This window comes from Gobius niger (assembly GCF_951799975.1).
Source record: "Gobius niger genome assembly, chromosome: 21".
NCBI classification, from domain to species: domain Eukaryota; kingdom Metazoa; phylum Chordata; class Actinopteri; order Gobiiformes; family Gobiidae; genus Gobius; species Gobius niger.
Window position 1 is genome coordinate 7154114 of NC_136872.1, and position 22466 is coordinate 7176579.

The following is a 22466-nucleotide window of genomic DNA, read 5'->3' on the forward strand; positions in this document are numbered from 1 at the left end:
TTATCATTTCAGTTTCAAAGTCAACATTCACAATGCTTTATCTTTATTTTTTTACATGGAGCAATAATGTTTTAGAAAAGACTGGCACCAACAGAAGAATCACATGCATTGTCCAACATGGTTGTAGAGCTCTAAAGTACAACCTTTTATGTTCTCTTCCAGGTCGACGGATTATGGAACCACTTACAGCAAGCTCAACTTGATGCCAGGGACAACCATCGTGGTGACCAGCTTCTACATCTGCCCCACCAACAAGAAAAAGGTAGGAGGGCCACTCCATAGTCGCAGAAAGTTGATGCTCATAGAGGTTCTTTGCTTGTTCATGAGAAGAAGTAGTTGTTGAGGAAAAAGCGCTTTGTTTAGTCAGAGCTGGAGGCCGGAATAAATATTCATTGCGAGGAGGCAGAGGAGGAATTTGCATGTTTTTGATGTAAATAAATAACAGAAGTGCGTCTTTAAAAAAGTGAGTGGGCAGAAACTTGTTCTTCCAGTCGCACTTTTGAGGATCGCTCTGGCCTCCAGCTTAGGTGGACTTTGGTTTATAGAAGTTGTATCTCGGTTTACACACTGCCTGACCAAAAAAAACACACACACACACACACAAAATAAACGCCGCCACTTGGCTGGAACTAACTGTTCTGTTCAGTGTTAATTTCGTCGACTAAAATTAAGTATACAAACAAAAACAAACAATACAAACAATATTTAGTCTTAATTTTAGTCAAAGTGATATTTTTGACGACTAAAATTGGACTAAAACTAAATTAAAAGTTTTTCATGAGACTAAAACTATGACTAAAATGTCCAGATATTTTAGTCGACTAAAATAAGACTAAATAAAAATGAAAGGGAGAGACTAAAATCATCCAAACTTCTATTGACCGTCTGAAAGAGCCTCAGATCATTTAAATTCACACCAAAGGATCAGCTCTGAGCTTTGTTCATGTGGAGCAGCTCCATGAAGCAGAGGAACAAGATTAATAAATATGATTATAATGAATATTATCAATGCAAAGTCCACTAAATTCGTCTTAAATTTATTCGACTAAATTTACTTGCAATTTTAGTCGACTAAAACTAGACTAAAATTGAAGATATTTTTTTGACTAAAACTAGACTAAAATCGATTTACATTTTCGTCAAAAGACTAAGACTAAAACTAAATTAAAATATGTTGTCAACTGTTGTCACTCGATGCTGTAACTCGTGTTACAGCATCACTTTTTGGGTTCATTTTGACACTAGGGTTAGAGATGTTGAAATCTTTTACCTTTACATGTTTCAGCCGCCAACTGCAGGCCGTCATCAGAAGCATCAGCGGCGTGCGGTGACGTGTCACTTATCGGTGTCTGACAAAATGAACCCAAAAAGTGATCCTGTAACACGAGTAGACACAATGAACGTTACGAAGTTTAGATCTAGGTTCAGCAAAACTATGTGCCCAAAGAATGAGATCAGCTGACAACCTGAACATCCTGAATGACCGGGTTATTGCATCAATCCCTGATGTCACCAGTGTATTCCATAATGCCAGGATTTCATCAGGTTCACATTGTGAAAGAGTAGTTCAGGGAGCTTGAAATGGTTTGTTCACCACAGATTACAGATCTTCTCCGCATTGAGAATCTTTGGGATGTGCTGGAGAAGGCTTACGCAGTGGTCACACTCTCCCATCATCAATACAAAATCTTGGTGAGAAGTTAAAGGAATAGGCCACCGTTTTTACATACTAAGATATGTTCTTACCTCACTTTAGACGTGTTAATATATCCCCGTCTGGTCTTTGTCCGTGCGCTCTGCCAGGCAAACGGAGCACATACGCAGCCTCTCCCACATGTCCTATAGCTCCAAAAAAGCTCACGATAGAAGCTACCAAGCTCTTCCACGTGTTCCCTATTTAAATAAAGTTACGTGAAGTGTTTTCATGCGAAGTATATTTACCCAGAAATGTAGCATGTCGATTTTATAAGCAAATAAAAAGGGGGACTATATTGTGAGGCGTAATGATACGAGGAGTAAAACGTCCGCGCAGTAACTCCTAAAGGTTATTGCCGGAAGTGAGCGGGGGAAGTCTTTAGGAGTTACTACGCGGACGCTGTGCTCCTCGTATCATTACGCCTCACAATATAGTCCCCCTTTTTATTTGCTTATAAAATCGACATGCTACATTTCTGGGTAAATATACTTCGCATGAAAACACTTCACGTAACTTTATTTAAATAGGGAACACGTGGAAGAGCTTGGTAGCTTCTATCGTGAGCTTTTTCGGAGCTATGTGACATGTGGGAGAGGCTGCGTATGTGCTCCGTTTGCGTGACAGAGCGCGCGGACAAAGACCAGACGGGGATATATTAACTCGACTAAAGTGAGCTAAGAACATATCTTAGTATGTAAAAACGGTGGCCTATTCCTTTAATGCAACACTGGATCTTTTGACATTGCAGACGCTTATTGCAACAATGGCACAGGTAAAGTGTGTTGTAATCAAAGCTGAAGGCTCAACCAAATATTACTTTGACCTGGTTTTTTGGTCAGACGGTGTAGTTACAATTTGATTGATTACAATCAACTGTTCACTTCATTAGTGCAGGTGGATGGATGTGTCCACTGTATTTTTGGTGATCGAATGAGGAACTTGGGGTTGAGCTGCTGCTCCTCCACATTGACAGAAGCCAGCGGAGTTCTAGGACGGTGGTTTTCAAACCTCTCAGAATAGACGGATGGAAATTTTAGTCAGCTTTATTGACCATGTGCAGCTGAAATAGGGCAGGGAGACAGTGGAGAGACATTTTTGGACAAAGTGCAGTTTGCTAGGATGTCTAAATCAGTGTTTTTCAACCACTGTGCCGTGGCACACTAGTGTGCCGTGAGATATTGTCTGGTGTGCCTTGGGAAATTATCCAATCTCACCTAGTTGTTTTTTGTCTAGTGATTGGCAGAGTAACCATATTATAGTCTTCCATATCAGGTAGTTAATTTCTTTGAGACAAGAGAATTAGTGATGTATTGAGGCATTATGGCTCGTGAGACTATACGGCGTTCCGAGTCAAGACACTTTGATGAGAACATCTTCTGCTGGTGGTGTGCCTCGTGATTATTTTAATGAAAAAAATGTGCCTTGGCTCAAGAAAGGTTGAAAAACACTGGTCTAAATAACCTGCACATGCTTTAGATAAAATGCATTCCACTCTAACTAAAAGATACTTTTGACTTTTTTGCCCGAAATCACTTCCCGCCCCTCCAGCCTCATGTGCCCCTGCACCCCTCTTCGCACTTCAAACTCCTCTCCTCTCAGCGGCGTCCGATAAGCTCGCCGAACACCCGCGGTACAGTGACTGCCTCCCGATGACTGCTCCACTGCCTCCACAGCTCTGCTCTTAATTGTCAGCAGTTATCACCAGAGTCCAGGAAGCCGCTCCAATCGATCACGAGATAGGGCCGGATCAGATCGAGGCACTTTTTCCTCCCCCTCAACTTTCTTCTTCGCCTCTTTTCTTGATGATCTAAGCCTCCCCGCCCCCGTATCTGCTCCACCTGTAGCCCGCTCTAATGAAATGGAAATGGAGAGCTTGTAATTCCCCAGAGGCAGGAGGTGGCATGGAGAGGGTGACAGTGTGGCCTCGTGTAAAATTCAGTCTAAATGTAACCACCGCCTCGAGCCGAGAGACTGGTTCACCGACAGATAAGCTCTTCCAAGCTACTAAGTTCTAGGCTGTTTCCTGTAACCGCTTTGCATTTTACAAGCTTGTTCATACAATTTTACATTTAGTTTTAGTTTTCATGCGACAGAAAAGTCACAAATGTTCTGATTGTTGATTTTAGCATTCTAAGCTTTCATCTGTTTTCATTATGAAGAACAAGTCGCTCAAAAGCTAGAATACACCATATAAAGGACGATTATTTAAGAAACACAGATGTTTTGACCCAAAATATGAAAACCACAAGGCAGTTCGTACCATGTGCACACAAACAGAGCCGGTCCTATAACCGATGTACTGTCTCTGAGTTATGGAGAAGATAAAGAGGAGTAGCCTGAGTTGTTGATGATAAGCTTGTTCACTAAGTCCACTGCACAGCTCGTGTTTTCTGCCTCACAGAGCTGGGATATGCACACATTAACCCTTTGCAGAGGAGAGCCCCTTTGCTCTCTTCAGTTTTATTCGCCATCATATTCAACCCCTTTCTGTCGTCAGTTTAGCCACATGGAGATAATGCCTCCTCACAATAGATACATTTCCACCGTCATATCTTCTGAGTGCTCACATCCCACTCGCCCCTTCCCAAAGACACGCTCGGACGCTCCGATCAATACTGCTAATCACATCAGGAGCGCGGCGGACAAGAGCGCGGAGGGATTAGCGCGCGGGCCGACACTCCGCACGAGCAGAGGTGTGAGAGGTGCGAGCGAGGGCCTTCCAAATCAATACGACTCAGGGCAATTACTTGGCGAGTGTCCACACGCGGGCCGACCTGTCTGAGAAAGCTTCATTAAAGAGCTGCTCTGGACGTCCCGTCGGGTTAGAGGGGCCCTCCGGAGGACCCTTAAACCTGTTAAGGGCGGTGGACGACTAAATGGAGGAATATAAGGTTTGGCACGTTCAGGCTCAGCTGTTTACTCCGCTGTGCTCTCCCGGGGAGGCAGAGGTGTTTGTGTTTGTGAGACTCAGACAGTGCGGGTAGATGAAGGGATAAAGGTTGAAGCGTTTAAGTGTGTTTTCAAGGCAGCCATGTTAGATGGTTGTCTTTGTAGTATGAGGTTTGGTAACGTTTAAGTAGGAGAGGCAAGTGTATTAGGAGAGTACAATTTTGTGCACAAAGAAAGCGCCTGAAACTGGCCATTAGAAAGTGGAGTCTTTGTCGTGCCTCAGCATTGATATTTTATGTCTAATCTCTGTGAGGGTAGTATAGTGAGAGTTTGTTTGTGTGCTTTATTGTACGCATCAGGAAATTTGTCCTCTGCACTTCACTCATCCTTCGATACCGCTGGGGCGTAAGGAGCAGTGGGCGACGGCAGGGCCGCGCCCCGGGACCCATCTCCTTATGTGGAGCCAGGCTGATAGTCAGAATCACCTGGCTGGAGGATTTACCTATTATACATTATTTTAAGTGGTAGGAGGAACCTGAGTACCCGGAGGAAACCTACACAGACACGGGGAGGATATGCAAACTCCACACAGAGAGGCCCCGTCCAGGTGAGAATCAAACCCGGGACCTTCTAGCTGTGAAGCACGAGCGCTAACCGCTGTACTACCGTGCTGCTGGGGGTACAGTTTGCCTGGCGCTTTCTCTGCTAGCGTCAGTGGGAAAAACAAACTTTCAGTTTTATCGCACAGCTTCATGGACGGCATGATGAACAAACTTTTTGCTCTGAACTGCTCAGACCCAATCTATGTTGGATCATGAGCTTTTGAAAGCCCATAATGTAACATTATGTTACAGCATTATTGTCTCTTCTCAGTGGCCTGGATTCAGGTCATGGGGACACCCTCACTGAGTTTATTTCTTGGTGCGACAAAAACTTGTCGGACTTGAATGTTGCTAAAACTAAAACACTTGTGTTTGACTTCTGAAGGTTGAAGGTTCCAATGTCTGAGAGCATTGTACAGATGAAAGTCGGGATATCGTGACTTATTACAAACATCTGATAAGCTAAAATGTTATGTTAACATGGCTGCTCTTGTAAAGCGTGGACAGCAAAGAATTTACCTTCAATTATCTCTACGGTTCTATGAAGCCTTGATCGAGAGACACTTGGAGACACTTCAGTCTCAATCGAGCTATGAACACTTCAGTTCAGGGAGCTGTCAGTTTTCTGTGTTTCCTATGTGGTGAATTTTCCTCCTTGCCTTCAGGACGTTGCTATGCAAAGCCATCCACTATTTACAACACTTGGACTCTTTTTAACTTGAAGTGCACATCGTCTACGAGTGAGCTCCACCAGCGTGTTCGTTTGTTTGTATATTGTTTGTTTTTTTCTGCCCTGAAGGAATTGCCCCATGTGGGATGAATAGTCTGAATCTGAAACTGAAAATGTGGAGAACAAGTTTAGACCGGAGAACTGTTGTAGTAGAAGAAGAAACAAGCAAAGTATTAAGAAAAAGAAAGATGCAACAAAAAGGAGCCTGGGCCTGGTTTGTTATACAAAGTAGGTGATAAAAACTTAACGAACAACTCTTTTCTTGTAATGTACCTTTTCCTTCAGACATGCAGCTAATAATAACCTCTCCCACTTGCAGCTCAGAACACAGTAAGTTGAATTTCACATAACCCATGCTGCTCGGCCGACATAACTCCGCGACTGCTGCTGGTACAATCTTCCGCCAAATAAATCCGTGCAACCTTTGAAGAAATATTATCTGAGGAAAAAAAGAAAAAAGCACCATCTTCATGTTTATGTAGTTTCTGCATCTTAGAGTCCAAATATAAGAAGTTATTTTGCAACATTAAAGGCCTCCAGTGGCGTTTAAAGACACTGGGACGTTCCATTATCGGCTTATCCAAATCCACACAGAGATGCCTTCACTTCAGAGGCAGCACTCCAGGGGGGCGGCCATTTTGGCTCTCACAAAATCTGCACTTTTTGTAGTCTTCCATTGGCAAAGCGAGTTCAGTGCCACTTTTCACCCGTCGTAGATCAAGTAAAACATTATGACACCCCGGGTAATATTCTTCAGGTATTTCTGACCGCTTCCGTGTCCTCATATTCAGCTTAAGGCAACTCGGATTCAGCTGTGGAGCCTTTTTTTAAACCTCTTTGAGTGCCTCCAAGAAATGTTACCTTTAAACCGACCTTTCTTCCTGTGCGTATGAGCAGGTGAAGTTCTAAACATGGCTATTCTCTCGCTGTTTATTTTTGAGCACTTTGGACATCTTGTTTAGTTTAGTGAAAAATCTGTAAAGTTGTAGTTGTTGGGGTTCAAAGCTCAATAAATCAGGCGGGAATTAGTCAATGAAACAAACAAACCAACAACTTAAAAGTGGAGAATTTAGTGTTGCCAATGTGCTGCTAAAACAAAATAAACGTGCTCTGGAGGTTTGTAAATTGCACTATCGGCTAAAGATCCATGCACATATATCCGTGTTTGGAATCTCTTAAAAGAAATGGCCAGATTTGGATTGTAGAACGCTTCGAAGCACGGTGAGCACACAGATTCAGGAAAGTTGTTCAGGAAAACGGCTGAATGTGACAAACTTCGGGACGACATCTGTCATAAAATGTCATAAAACAAACATCTTCACATGCGATCGTGGTCTGTTTTTACTTAAACACAAGACAACTAAGGTAAGAAGAATCAAAACCACCACAAATATCTGATGATTTCACCCGCCATACACTTGATTCCTCCTCAGAAAATACCGTCTGGTCAACTATGGAAGTCCTGAAGTGAACTCGAAGCATTCGTTCTTCAAACTAGTGGCAGAGAAAGACGCGAGGCATTTAGCAGCAGCGGTCGTGGTGGTTTAAAGAGATACATAAGAGGTCAGGGTGTTTAGATCGAATTTAGCACAGCGCCTCCGGCTTCTCTCTTCAATGCATGTGCAGCAGGGCCGCATCACGCTTTGAAGTTGTGCGGAAATGGCCAAGCTACAGAACCAGCAAATGGAGAGCATTAGGAATATGGCTGGGTACCGTTACATTTTTTCCGATACCAGTAAACAATACTTGGTTTTCGATACCGATGCCTGAACGACACCAGAAGAAAAATGTGCTTTCGATGCTTTCATTTTTCGATTCTGGTAGTGCCTAAACTTTTTTTTCCAGATACCAGAGTGATATTGTTTAGCGTTACCCAGCCCTAACTAGGAGTCACGTGGTCTGAAGTGGTGGTGGTCGCGCCCTCACCTGCTGCCATATGCCTTTAGAGATTTCCGCGCTTTAGAAGAGAACAAAGCGTTGGAACAAAGCTACAACACGGATACGGCCAAAACAAACAAGCAAACGCAAGCGCTGAAGTGTAATGGAGGAGTGATTGACGTTTCAAAGAGCTTCAAAGGAAACGAGCCGATTCAGATGCACGCGTGTTGAGATAATACTCCAGTGATTTGAGTAATTTCAGTCTTAAGCCAGGACTGATGGAATCCTCTACAGGGCAGGAGGAGATCTGAAGGGAAGAGGAGGGCTGACTTCAAAGCAAATCGCTGGAAATATGAAAGATACAAATGCATTAATGGTCTTGTATAATGTTTGCGTCGGCTGTGTCAGTCCAGGAATGATCCATTGTTGTGCAGATCTTAAGCATCATCAAGTGGACTGGACTGGGATGAGCGGAGAATGATTTGTTTCTATCTAAGCTTCTTCTGCCAGCACTTCGACAATTACAGTCATAATCTACACTGCTTACTATTACAACCGCTTCTCCACGTCAACGCATCTTACACAATAACAAATTAAATATATGTGCACTTACAAAAGAATGATGAACACAGAAGTAAGAAAGAAAGACAGGAAGAGCAGTACCTCCTGAGAATTCACTTCGAAGTCATGTGTCGCAGAAGATAGAATATCTACATTTTTCATCCCGATGTCATGTGGACTTTTTCAAAATATTCAGATTATTATTATTATTATTAGAGATATTGAGAATTCTGCGTTTCTGTCAGTCTGTTAAGTAAGGACCAAACGCACCATCCTTTAAGAACAACTGCACTATGTGGCCTGTATCTGGAGCAGGTTTGAAGGCCCGGGATTAAAAATACCCTCTTCAGACGTACACTTGAGGGGGCCACTCTGTTGGCTGCACTCTCCCCTCCATCCTCCTCCTCTCTGATAATTAATCCTGAATTATTCACTGACTGGGGACGCACTCTGCCACAGTTCTCTGCTCCGTCAGTGTTTCTGCGCCCCCGTATGATTGGAGAGGGTATTTGGAGAGGCCATGTACTCCATATAGGGTACGCTATATGCTTCCTTTCGTCGCCATTAGGGACAAGAAGGACTTTCAATGTGGGGCACGGTAGAAATAGCAGCCTGCACTTGTGTGTTTCTGTTCTTGATTATTAACTTTTGACATGACTAGCTTACCAACTTTGTGGCTTGAAGCTTGGAACCTTTAAAGAAAATGCCTCATTCCAGTTAGCTAATCATCAAGCTAGCAATGGACTAGCTTGGAAGGGAAAAGTAAAGACGAGCGAGAGATTAAGTTTGCTCAACATGGCGACCGTGATTCAGGTGGTAGAGTGGCTGCTTTATAGGTTAGCTGTTTGCAGCTCTGACTCGTGTTCTCGGGCGAGACACTTCACCCACTTGGCCTTCATATGAACATAGTGTGCTGGTTTAGCTGTGGCTATAAACGTAGCTTACCACTACAGCATATAACGTGAATGAATGTAAACGCTTTGCATGACAGAAAAAAAGAAAAATCACTGCCAAGGTCCCACATTCTCAACATGCTTGTGTATGATCAATTTCTCTCACAGTCATTGTTCACTAAACCACTTGGTGCATAGGTAATAGTGTTTTAGAATTCAGTGAACCCTTTGAAAGCATTGGCGACTACAGTAGAAACATCCTACCACGCCACCCTTATTAGAACGCTATGCTTTCTGTTGTTTTGTTCTTGCTCAGGGGCTGATAAGAGCAGAAGGCACACTGCCATAGTGAGGTAAGGCCATGGAGGCGAGGCTGAGGCTAATACTGGCTACAGGGCTATTCCACCTCCCACACTATGCTTTACTACATAATGGTCTTGGTGACGACAAGGACGTACTGTTAAAGTGCATATGACAAGCTTTAAGGTTAAGCTATACTTGATTGTCTTCATTTTTGACTGATGAGATGATTCTGGCGGCACGTAATAGTTTTACACAAGTGATTTTGGAGAAAAATGTATAAAATCAGCTTTTCTTTTGCTGCTAATTGAATCAAGCGCTTGTTGTTCTGGTCAGAATAAGGATTGTTTTTATTGTCAGGGTTATGAACAGGTTCACAACAAAGAATTGTTTTCAGTCGATCGTGCAACAAGATAAAGACGACAACAATTTGACACAGAACAACAACGGTGATGGAGGAGGTGAGGATGGACTCGATGATGTAGCCCTGATGGCTTTAGAGCTATACACAGCTCATTAAGGTCTTTATTCACAAATGTATGCTTTTAAAATATACTGAGACAAAACTCATTTCATTTCACTCCAAGAATGAAATCAAGCACAGGGTCTTAAATGAGTAAAAAATAAAATAAAAAATACTGGTTGTTGTTGGCAAATGTAGAACCCACCGACTCGTGGTACTACAGCCACATAATTGGTCCAAATTACCAGTGGATTTGAGGCCAGCTGTATCAGTTTGGGCCTGTCCAGGCAGATATTGTGAGATTGAACATTTAGATCTCACATAAAAAAATTGCCGCTCAATTTGTACGGCTCTTTGATGTAACCAATGTATAACCATGGATCCATCTATGCTGAGCTGTCTCTCAGATCCCTTTAGGGCTGTGCAAAGCCTTTATCCACAGCCCGTTCCGATTATAGCCTCGTATTAGCTCTGATCATCTCTGACCCGGCATTGATGGCTGATATTGACCCACATCTGCTGCAGCTGCTCTGTCCACTGGGATGCCTGCCCTGGACTCACAGAGGAACCTAAATGGATCGACCTGACCTCAATCTCCCACACAGATCAATACAACACTGGCCTCTGTGTCATACCACTATCTGCTGGATCATGGTGAGGGAGACTGCACTGGCTAAAGGTTAGGAAATATGTTAAAAAGGGTGAAAGTCATTCATAAATTATTCAGACGATGGATTCATTTTGTTCTGTAATATACAGCAGTTGCTTTTGGTGAACAATATAAAGTAGGTATTTTGTACCTGCATCACTTGGCTAAGAGATATTTGTTTGTAATCATCAGTGTCTCTTTTCAACAATGTTTTGACTTTTATCGAGTTCCAGCAAGAAAGACTGGAGGAATAACCATAAGAAGAGCGGCAGCAGCACAGTCCAACCCCTGTGCCACTGTGCTGAAAGTAGCTACAGGTTTAATGTGTCTCAACTGTATTTATCATGAAATCATGAACTCTATGGACATAAACTAATCCATAAAAGGGGGCTACGCTTCTCAAGCTTTTGCCCACTTTTTATTTGGAAGAAATTGGCCTTATATTTCCAGTTTTAGAGATTAATTTGGGATGCATAATGAAGAGAACTGTCAAATAGCGACAATTACGCACACGGTGCAGGGTTACGCCACGATGTCAGCCTTTTTTCCACACAATATTCATCTGATCTAATGCTCTGAATCTGCCCGTTATAAAAGCAACAGCAAAGTCAGGAATCCTGGCTAAAGTTTCAGTCTTGGTGTTGCCTAATGTACAGACGGAGCAGGACCAGGGCGGAGCTGACAAGCAACAGAGGGACTGGCACCCTGAGCAACAGGGGCTGAGGGCAAACACAGGATATTGACTATACATGAAATATATGAATACAATAAATAATAAAAGTAGTCTAACAGGAGCTACAAAAATCATGTTGCTATAATAAACTTTTGAAAGTGAAAATAAAGCAATTAAAAGCAATATAAAACACCTTTTACATGCAATCTGTAGCCTGTGACAGAATACACTAACTAGAGTTTCACCACCTCCCAATGTCCACTTTAACCACTGTATACGTATTTACAAAAGTTATTTACAACAGTGCTTTCCTCTAAAATGCACTACTAAGAAAATAAGACAAAGAAGTTTGACAGAGAACTTTCTTGTGCCGCTGTAGCCTTTGTTTCCTTTGTTGCAAACATCCGGACTTCTCCGTTTGTGCTTTCATGTGGTATCCAGATAATAATAGTCATTTAAATGTGCATACCCTTGCCACCCTTCAACACTATCACAGTCACACATTCGCATCGGAACAGATAAGTGGCCTAGTTGTTCCCAATCTAAAAATAAACATGTCAGCCGCTGATCTCCTCTGATGTCCCAGACTGATTAGAGTCACTTTATAATTCCACTTTTCCCTCTCGCGGTGCGTTCACTGAACCTCTCTGCACACAGCCCACAAAAGGCAGCTTCAACACACGAGAAGAGAGGAGACAGAATCCTCCCGTGGGATTAAAAAAAAAAGATTTGAATCTCACTGAGTTGTCAAGCTGTGCAGACAAAATAGTTTCATCGCAGAAACAAAGCAAGGCGATTCAGTCTGAAAATTCACTCTTGTAGCCATACTAGCTGCTGATTTTTATACACACGGCGTCAATTTCTTAATTTGTAGTGGACAATCCACTTGTTAAAGCTTAATTGTGTGCTGAAGTATGGCAAACGGGCTCATTTGTTGGTTCAAAGTGCATAGTTTTAAGTCAAATTACACACAAAACACATAAACAACTGACTTGGAGATGTGTTGTGAAGGTTTGGCGTCAAGTCTGGCTCATTGGTAAAGGCGCTTAAATTAAAATAAACTCATTTGGGCACATAGTGAGAGCTGCGGAGCCATGTAGAGACCAATAATTAAAGGTTCAAGTCAAAGAGAAGGATGAGAAAGCAAAGAACAACACTAACACAAAGCATGTGTGCTGCCGGTCGTGGCTAAACGATGAACAGCCATTTGAGTTTTTTGAGTAGTCGCTACATTACATTTAAATGTAAGTTTTTGTCCATCTTCGATGCAAGTTCTTGAGTCATCGTCTGTACTCTGTTCCAGCTCAGACTGCAGACTAGAGAAAGACCAGTGGGAGGAGTTCACTTGGCTAAGTCCCTCCCCTCAATTAAAGGCTACTCTCGACCTGTGGGTAAACACCTTTGTAGTTCTACTCTCACCTGAGTGAGCAGTGTTGGTAAGTCTCTTCTGTAGCTGTTTAGTTTCTCCAATGTAATGCTGCTTATATTCCTCTTCTTTGCATCGAATAGAATAAACCACGTTTGTGGCTGGGGTTTTGTCTATTTTTTGTCTCAGTCTGTTAACTGATCTGAAGTACACTGGGATTCTGTGTTGACTAAAGATTCTCTGGAGTTTCTCTGAGACCCCAGATACATAGAGCAAGGACACTCCTTGCTCTGTAGCATTTCCGTCTTGTTCTTTTGGTCTTCTTGTCCTTTAAGCTTTACTGAAGGAACATTTAGGATAGCCACAGACTGAGAGGGCTCACTGGGCATGTTGCTCATCCTCCTGTGGTCTTTCCCTCTGCACTAGTAGGAACCTGTTAAGCTCTCTGTTGTAGCGTCCTGATGACCCCTAGTTTTTGCTGGAGAGGATAGTTTGAATCAAATCAACGCAGGTACTGGTCAGTGTGAGTGACCTTCCTGAAGACCTCTGTCTTTGAGACTTGGAACTACAAAGGTGTTCACCCAGAAACGTTCTACACTTCAACCTCAGAGTACAGAAAATGACTCAAGAACCTTCATCAAAGACCTTTATTGTATTTAACATAATATGAATATTGCCCAAGAGTTCTGCTTATGAGAGCTGGAGAAACATTAATAGAAATTTGTACAAAAGGAATGGAACTTTCAGAGTTGGAAGAGCATCCGACTCAGCTCGACTTGGCACTGTAGATTAGAATCCGGATTTCATGGATGTGTCCTGTGGCTTCCAAATTTCCAGCTTCTTCCAGTCCAAAATGCCTTAGAATAAAAACCCTTTGGATTAGATACTGAATGAAAATACACGAGTTTTCAAGCCAATCACTCCAACACAGACCAAAAAAAAAAGAAAAAGCTAATTTCATTTGGAAACTTAACGACATCTCAGTGGATTAGTCCTTCAACGCTTCAAAGGAGTGTTTTATGTTGAGCTAATTTTAATCCCTCTCCCCGGGCAGGTGCCTCCTGAGCTACATGAGTCAAATTATCAATGCAAACTACTTTTTCTAATGTATATTTAACATAGAGGTAAGATATATGTTTAACATGTATGTAAATTAAATCAAGCAATTAGGGTTTACTGGATTAAAATGGGATGAAAAGGAAGCCCCGTCCCTTAAATACGTTTCACTTACTTGAGCCTATAGTGCCACGGTAAAATTGTGGGGAAAAGGAACAGTGAGACGGACAAAAGGGATGAAAGTCAAAATATAAAAGTGGAAAATTGATCTTTCTCTTTCTTTGGGACGACTTTTCTTTTGCCTGTGAGAGGAACTGAATATAGATGGATACATTTGCTGGCTGGGGTCTACAGATGCCACTATAGAGAACAACTAACCTGACCTTTTTTAGAGTCCGCATGAAGTGAAGTGAATTTGGGGGTCAGCCATTCCCCCTGGTTGGCGAATAGGCTGTTATTGCATGCACAGAGGATACATACAGAGTAGAGATGATAGATTGCATTTTAAACGTCCAAGGAGACAAGGGGAAACCTTAACATGTACATGTTGGGTGAGTGCGCAGAGGCTCCGCAAAGCATTCACATTGATTGAACTGCAGTTCCAATGTCTGTGTACGCCGGTGTGTGATTGAGAGTGTGTTTGTGAATGCAAGACAGCGAATTAGAGTTTAGATCCTCTGCCCAAGCATGAGTGCCTTTACCTTTACATGTTAAAGATCCTGATGGCACAGTCTGAATTCCTGAATTGACCTGAATTTTCCTTTTTTATTTAAGTGTGGGATTAATTACTTTTTTTGTTGTGTTACAACTCTATACAGAACTTTATAGAGATTTTTATATCTCACATTCTTTTCACTTCTCTCTGTGGTCTTATTATTGATTGGTCTTGCAACTCAAATCTGCTTTCCCTGAGGACATTTCAACTTTACACAAGTTTCGACTGACTTACTTTTACACGCTTACAACGTCAAATAGAACATTTTTCTGTTGGAACATGAGTTGTGTAATCTTCTGGCAAATTGAATCTAAGCAGATGGCAATACTGAGCGAGTTTGTGGCAAATTACTGCCAGTTGATGTAGCTGCTCTATTGGTCCCACTGTTTATGTGACACAAATTAAAAATCACCCATTTTAGCTGTTGAGAGAACTGATTGTTGTTTATTTCTTTTATATTTTACATCAGCGCTGGGGCAGTTCCATGTTTTAGGACTGAGACTAATGCAAGCATGCTAAGCTAATATTATCAGAAAAACCAAGGCACTCCTCCCATATCAAATTGAATATATGCAATCTCCATGTTACTTGTCTAACCCTTGCTCTTACTGAAAATAAAAACCAAGGTGATGCTCTCACTTGAGCCCTCTCTCACATCTCAAACACCGCGTTTCCATGGAGATCTGTACAAAAATATATTTTTTGTATTTACCATCTCCTCCAACAGCCTTGTGCTTATGTAGGCCGGACAAATCAATGTATGGATTCGCTCATTTTAGCCTCTTCGCTGGGCTTATTAAAAATCCAGCTTCCCTTTATTATTGTGCTCTGTTTTTCTGACCGCAGCAAATCAATACCTCGCTTTTTCTAAAATACTCTTGCAGCCATCAAGAAATGTTGTTTCCACCCAAACATTCAGAACCTAATGCTGGGTTTACACATAATGACAAGTCACGAATGCCACAAATGCACATTCGTGGCTGAGGATCACGAATGTGAGTGGAATTTGATGATTCAGGGCAGAAGTTCCACGTACCGCCACTAACTGTTGCTACCTGTTGCAATTATTACGAGAGAGACGTCTTGCTCAGTGCTCTCCCCTGACTCATTGCGCTCTTGCCCGATCGGGTTATTCAAACAGCTCAGCGTCAGGCCTGTCCATATACTGAAGAATAGCAATAGTTTATGGGTCTGAGGGACAGTCACAACAGTTCAACCCTAAACTAATTGATATACTCCGGTCAATGTGTAACACGGGCAAACACAGACTGAATCTATCAAGACAGACACAATAGCAACAAACGCACACACTTCATATCAAATGAGTCAGTGCAGTAGAAGCACATTCAGCCGACTTGAGCTACTCCACAGAAGAAAAAACACTGCACTCACTGTGCACTCAATCTTCTGGGGATCCGTCATAGAACTCCTAACTTCTTTCTCCATGATTCTCACTCGTGGTTGATCATCAGCGTACATTTGGCAAAACTTCTTTTCCATAATCCACAACAACAGGCCAGTCTTCACCTGCACTGCGCCCATCGCCGCTTGTTTTACATGTCAAAAGTTGTAAATAAGCCATAACACTTATCCATGGTGTAGCTGCTGTTACCGCGTGTTGTTGTTTGGGTAAGTGCGAGGCAGCGTGGGAGATGCATTCAGCCAAATTAAGAAGTGCGTGAAAGGCGCAATTTGGTCCCTTTTGTTTTTTCTCCACAAATGCGGGGAAGATCGGGACATATATATAACAGTCGGGTTCTCCAGTGTGGTGGCAATAGGGGTGACAAGGACTGGCTCCCAAACACCAGGAGGAACGACTGCAGAAGGAAGACAAGCCGGCAGAGCAACTTCAGCACCCTGAGGAACTCGAGGTTTGTATATATTTGAGGTACCCGACCCGCACACGCACTACTGGGTCCTGCTGGTACTAACAGTACCAGTGGTATAGAAAGTACTACTAGTACCGGCCATCAATTATATATGCCAGGGGTCTCTAACCTTTTTTACCCGGTGAGCTACTTTGACTTAGAGGTCAACCAGGAGAATTAGTAGCCAATCACTTGAGTTTTGTACTTATACTTGACTATATTGACCCGAATGTTTGCAAATTGTGTTCAGCATGTTCAGAACAAAAAATGTATCATCAGCAAGTGTATGTTGAAATGTGGAATGTCTTTGGCGAGCTACCAAAAAAGGGCTTGGAGAGCTACTGGTTGGAGATCTCTGCTATACAATATCTACAGTTACATGCACAGCCACTCTCATGTTCACCTATTACACAAGCATTTGTGACTGCAAATGTGGCGGCCATCTTGCGATCGTCTGATCAGCTTTACTATAATTCCCGACAGTGAAATGTGATGAGTGGTTAGACATTGTGTTTACAGCGACATATCCTGCAAAGCACTCATAATCACCAACCACAGGCACAAACGTTTTAGTCCATCCCTACGCATGAGCACTTCCTCTCAGACTACATTGAACTCTGACGTCATCGCCGGTCCTCGAAGCAGCAGAGCAGGAGGTGAGGAGACGAGATGAAGGAGACGGGAGGGAAGCGCAGAGGGCGAGTTGAGTGGAAGCGGCCTGTCAGGGCGAGGAGAGAGGGGGATTGATAGACGACAGTCAGGAGGAGGCGGCGTCAGCGGCAGACTCTTTGAACAGACATATAAAAGAGTGCGTGTCTCCCTTGTTCTCTTCAGGAGGGATAGCGCGAATGACACGAAGGGCACGAGAATCCAGTCGCTGCTAAAGTCTGGAGCTGTCGGCCGACAAGGGAAGATTGTCTGCAACCAGGAAACAAGGAAAGTTTCCTGAAGAAATTGTGTTTATAGACCTGGTAATGGATCTGGTGATAGGCCCTTTTTTTTTTTTAGCACTGATGAATTTTCTTTCCCTTACACCATGATTTTAACCTGACAGTCAATAAGACCATGACGATTATTGAGATTGACCTAAGTAGAGATTGTGATTTCGATTAATTGCTCAGCCTAAATTCAGTTCATGAGCCACACATCCAGGTTGAGCACATGACACTAGACTTTTTTAATGCTTTGGGGTTATAGTTTTAGTGGCATAGATTCAATGTCGTGATCATTTACCAGCCTCAAGCTTCATAATATCCATAATATTCTTAAAACTCCTTGAAGCTTGGATGTTTTGTCGCTCTCAGAGGATTACCAAAATCATTACACGGCGTGTGTTTTTTTAATTGCAACCATGCAAATTGAGATTTTTATTCAGTTAATGAAAACGAGAATAAAACAGATACCCCAGGCATGTTTTTGATGACAGGACCGTAGAAACATCAGGATCGTGCTGTCCTGACTGCATCGGATTCTCTGTTCGTGTCGTGAGATGAGATTTTTATTAGAGAGAGAAGCACAATAATAATAATCTCGTTCAGCAATAATCCCGGGGCTGTGTCTGTAATGCGGGTCACAAATATAACACCTATAGCAAAATAAGTAAGTAAGTAAGTGCTTTATTTGTCATTGTACAACTGGACAACAGGTGTTCAGGTGTTAGTGCTGAGACACTGCAACTGAGGGCCAACCTGTCCCCCACGTTTCTGGAGGTAGAGGAAACCGTAGCACCCGGAGGAAACCTGGCTGGCTGCAATATAAATAATATAAATTATTACACGAACAGACTAGTGAATGTTTGGTAGTGCAAACAGTCGATCAGCGCGCACACAACCGCTTTCTATAAACAAACCACACACACCTTAACTGCGTTTTACGGTGACATGCACCAGAGAGCTCACCCGTGTGCCAGATGTCGTCAGATCACATGATTCCACTTTGGAAAAGTCATGAAGAAAAATCCTATTTCCCACGTGTTTCCCGAGACAACGCTGAGCTGAGCAGTGGCCTGGCAACTACCCCGTGCCAAACCTATGAAGACTCAACAACGTGACGTACTTCACGCATGACAGTATGATGTAAACAAAGCAGCTTGTGACAAATAAGTTTAGACGGCCATGTGACCCCGGTAATGGCCAGTTCTGCTCTTGTGTACCTACATGCAGAGGTTTTGCGTGGAAGGCCCTGTCCAATTAGATCATTCTATACACTCAGATATTTGTCTGCGATTGGGCCTTCAGGTCACACGCATTTGGACGTCATTAAATGGATAATTTTGTAAGTGCTCTTCAAAATGGAGATTTCCATAAACGCTGTCTAAACAGATGAGAACGTTGAATGAAAATGAAAGCGGAGATGACTGGCAGTGCTGACAGACAGCCCTGTGATCCCGAACAGCGGAAAAAGTCAAATCAATAATTCAACCTGATCACAGACGCATTTAGAATTCTCTCTAATTGTCTGGATTTTTGGACTGACTGGCTTTATTCCACGCTGCTTTGATAGTGAACAGTGCTTTTTTTGAAGTTGGAAATGCACCGGCTTATGTTTCAAAGATGACAAGTCTTGGTGGAATAACTCATAAGGACAAAATGCTGGACTGCTGGGCCGGAGTGGACCACGGTTTGTTTTGAATTCAGGTGGAGGGAGAGAGTTCCGCCTCCTGACAGCCTGGCGGATCACAAAAATCTGTGCGTAATCTATTTAAGATTTGCAATTCCATATATTTCTGTAAATCGTTCCTTTTGAAATACGTTCCTCCCAACACTGTTCAGGAGTTTGTTTCCCAAAGGTTTGCTATGTGGAACGTCATTAGCCACGTTTAAGTCAAGTGCTGCTATTTACATATGAATGGATCCGTGCAACGTTGTCATCAATCACAAACCAACCAACGCCATCTATTTACATGCCAATTTTAATAGTAGCCGTTCTCCCAATATTTCTTTCCCCTGGCCCGCAGGCGATAAGAGTGACACCTCTGAAAAAGTTGTTTATCCCTGAAGTTTGGGCACTTGGCAGCTCATTTATTGGTCCGCAGAGGCATCTATCAACCCTTTCACTCTTCTGCCTCAGCCCCGGCGGCGCACAAAAAAGGCGCCCGCAATCCATTTCAGCTGAGTCTTCTGCTGAATTTGATGAGGTAGGGTCTATAGCGTTATTATCATGCAAACTGCGCCTATCCCTCAGCCCCAACCTCCCCCTGTCCTGGCTCTCCGGTCGTCCCCTGCATTCCCTTGACATTGACCGCTCCAAATGAAGTGCAGAGAATGAGTGGCGTGTGCCAGGAAGTCTGACGGGGAGACGTAACAGTTGTTTTTGTTTCTTGGAGTTGTCAGTGAAGCAAGGGCGGTTGTCTGCTCTTGTCCAATTCCCATGAGCCTTTGGTGCAGTGATGGGGTGCGGTGGAGAGGGTGGTCATAACAGCAATTTGTCAAATTTAAAGAGTGGGTATTATGCTGCAATCTTCTCAAACTTATCTTTGTCAATATCTTCCATTTTGTTGATTAGAAAATGCAATATTGATCTCACTGTAAGCCACTTCCACCCCATCCTCTTGCTCCCCTTTGCTGTGCAGCGGTTTCAACAGTGATGTGTTTTTACTATGCCATGAAGTAAAATACTTAATGCATCTGTGAATTCATTCATGCTTTCTGTGTTAAAGGGACTAGACGAAGTTTGTGTTAAAATGTTCAAATGATGTACTTTTTAGCAATGTCCTAATGCAAGTTCACAGGAGGTTTGTTTGTCTGGCTTTGGCGGCCATCTTGTGACTGACCCTTTTAACCCAGTGCAATCTAGTCAAATAGAAACACCACTTATTTCCTTGATACTGATCTATTTTTGATCTATTTTTAGTTGTTTCATGACTGATCATTTTGACTGACCTTAAATCATATCTGGTAAGAAAAGAAGTTTTTTTTTGTAGCTACGTTCATGGATTTTCCTCTGTCAAACACTTCAACTAATTCTGTTCTATTTATATCAAATATAGCATTTGTTTCCTGCTTTTGAAACAGTTTTGCTATTCTTTTTTAAAGCAGTACTAAGTAACTCTTCCACCTAGAGGCCATAAGCGCAACTGCAGGTGTAGGAGCAAGTTACGAATTTTTTACTTATTAATGGTCTTGGAGAGTAAATACTACGCTGACAGGAAAGGCGAAGGGAGAGAGGGATACTGCGCATCCAATTATACAATAGAAATATTTTTTTTCACTCAAACTTGGCTGTAAATACTGTTTAAAGTGACGTTAGCCCGCAGTTAGCTTTGCCCGTTAGCATGTTAGCTTCTTCTTCGTGATTACATTAGTGTGTATTGCTTTCTCCGCACCGGTGGCAGTCAAGTTGCAAACATGGTTTTCTGGCCAGAGACACCAGGGGGAGATGAAAGACCCTCCAATCATCCCATAAACACTTGTATTACCCCCACTGGGACTACGGAAAGGATTTATTAAGGTAAACACGTTACTTAGTACTGCTTTAACACGACATGACCGATATTAATCCCATATAACACGGGACAGTGATACAGTGAATGCTGACCACTGAACTGGGAGTTAATGTACGACAAAAAAAAGACCTTTCAAAGAAATGACCTGATCTTGACACCTCGACTTAGAAGTAATGAACCAATCACAAATGAGTGTATCTCACATTCTGCCGTTGAATCAATGAAGGTTTTGCTCCTGGTTTTGCATTGGTTGCTATGGGGTTAGCCTCGCTGACCACTCACAAGATGGCCGCCACGTTTGCCATGTCAACAAGCGCCATGTCCTATCTAGAGTGTTATTAAATGTCTTTGAGTTAAAAGATTGCGGCGTCACATTCGGGGCCTGGAGACGGCCATGCTGTAAAACTGTAAAGCTCTCTGAGAAAGGTTGTCTGTTCACTCTTCGATGTGTTCGTTTAGTCTAAGTGGAAACATTTCTTTGGTAAAAAAGTATAGAACCTGACTGAGCAGACAAAAAACTACATGTTCAGCTGGCTTTTTCTCTCTGCAGCATACCATTGTACACACACAAATGCATAAATTGACTATGTACAAATAAAATAAATATGCTTAATGTACAAATGACATGCACCAAGTTTTTTTTATTTTTTTTTATTTTACAACATTTTAATTAAAGGTGCATTATGGATTTTTTTTTTATGCAGAAAAAAACCCCTTTTTGTGACCCCTTGGCTGTGTGTGTGATTAGCATAGCACCTTTACTTTCGGTCACTGTGGTCTCTACTATGCTCCCGGATTAGTTGTTTTGTAGATTTTCTGGTGAGAAAAATAATGCTCCAGTTTTTCTCATGTGAAAACAAAGTGTTTAGTGTTTTGTTGTGCATTATGTTTTCTGCTCTGTGTGACCAGACTCAGAAGTAGCTTTCCTCGATCCTCAAGAGATAGCTTAGCGCGCGCGTCACATAAACAGATAGACTAGCTTCAGTGCGTTGCAGTTGTAATGGCTGAGTGATTGATCCAGTGGTGAAAAGCGCGTGCTTACATGTAACCACACTTAATCTATCCCTGCTGATCCTCTAACAGAACAAGGATGTCTGTAAGCCTCTGTGGACCTGTTAAACCGTCATTACATGCTGAGCTACTCTTTTCCATTTTTAGAACATTTAGTCTTGAAAACAACTGCAGTAATCGAGTGACAAGTGATGTTTACCGCACTGCCCTGTCGACCGTGAAAATTGCCAAAGAGAAAGATCTGTCTTTGATTGATGTGATTCTGTGAACGCTGTTGACCTGCGTGACAGAGTTGAAAGGAAAAATACGGTGTAGCGTGGATGGATTGCCTGTCAGGTGAGATGCGTATACCGTGTTTATGGATGAACAAAGACCCTTGGTTTTGTTGAGATGGAAGATGCCGACAGAGGACTTAAGGGAGGCTGGGAATTGTTCAAGACACAGAGGCCATAGGGGCGCCTGTCCCTCTGGGAAACCCTGGACAATACTGGTGTAGACAGTACTCCTTTTGGACACAAAATACTTTTTTTATGTATAAAATGTGGTTTGAAGCTGTTATAAAAAAGAATATGTCAGCTGTCTTCTATGTCTTCTGACTTTGCAATTTCCTAACTTTCCATATTAGCATTCTGTGGACATTGAGATTTTTTAGCTAGTTTTCTCCCTCAACAT

At 42.5% G+C, this 22466-nt stretch overlaps 1 protein-coding gene across 6 annotated transcripts in view; it reads left to right on the forward strand.

Annotated features, from left to right (window-relative positions):
- Window positions 1–22466, forward strand: part of sorcs2 (sortilin-related VPS10 domain containing receptor 2) — a 259751-nt gene that overhangs the window by 148300 nt on the left and 88985 nt on the right. For all 6 annotated transcript variants that reach the window (XM_079579574.1, XM_079579573.1, XM_079579572.1 and 3 more), the window contains exon 3: window positions 163–262. In XM_079579574.1, the coding sequence (XP_079435700.1) occupies window positions 163–262 (100 nt within the window). The remainder of the gene's footprint in view (window positions 1–162; window positions 263–22466) is intronic.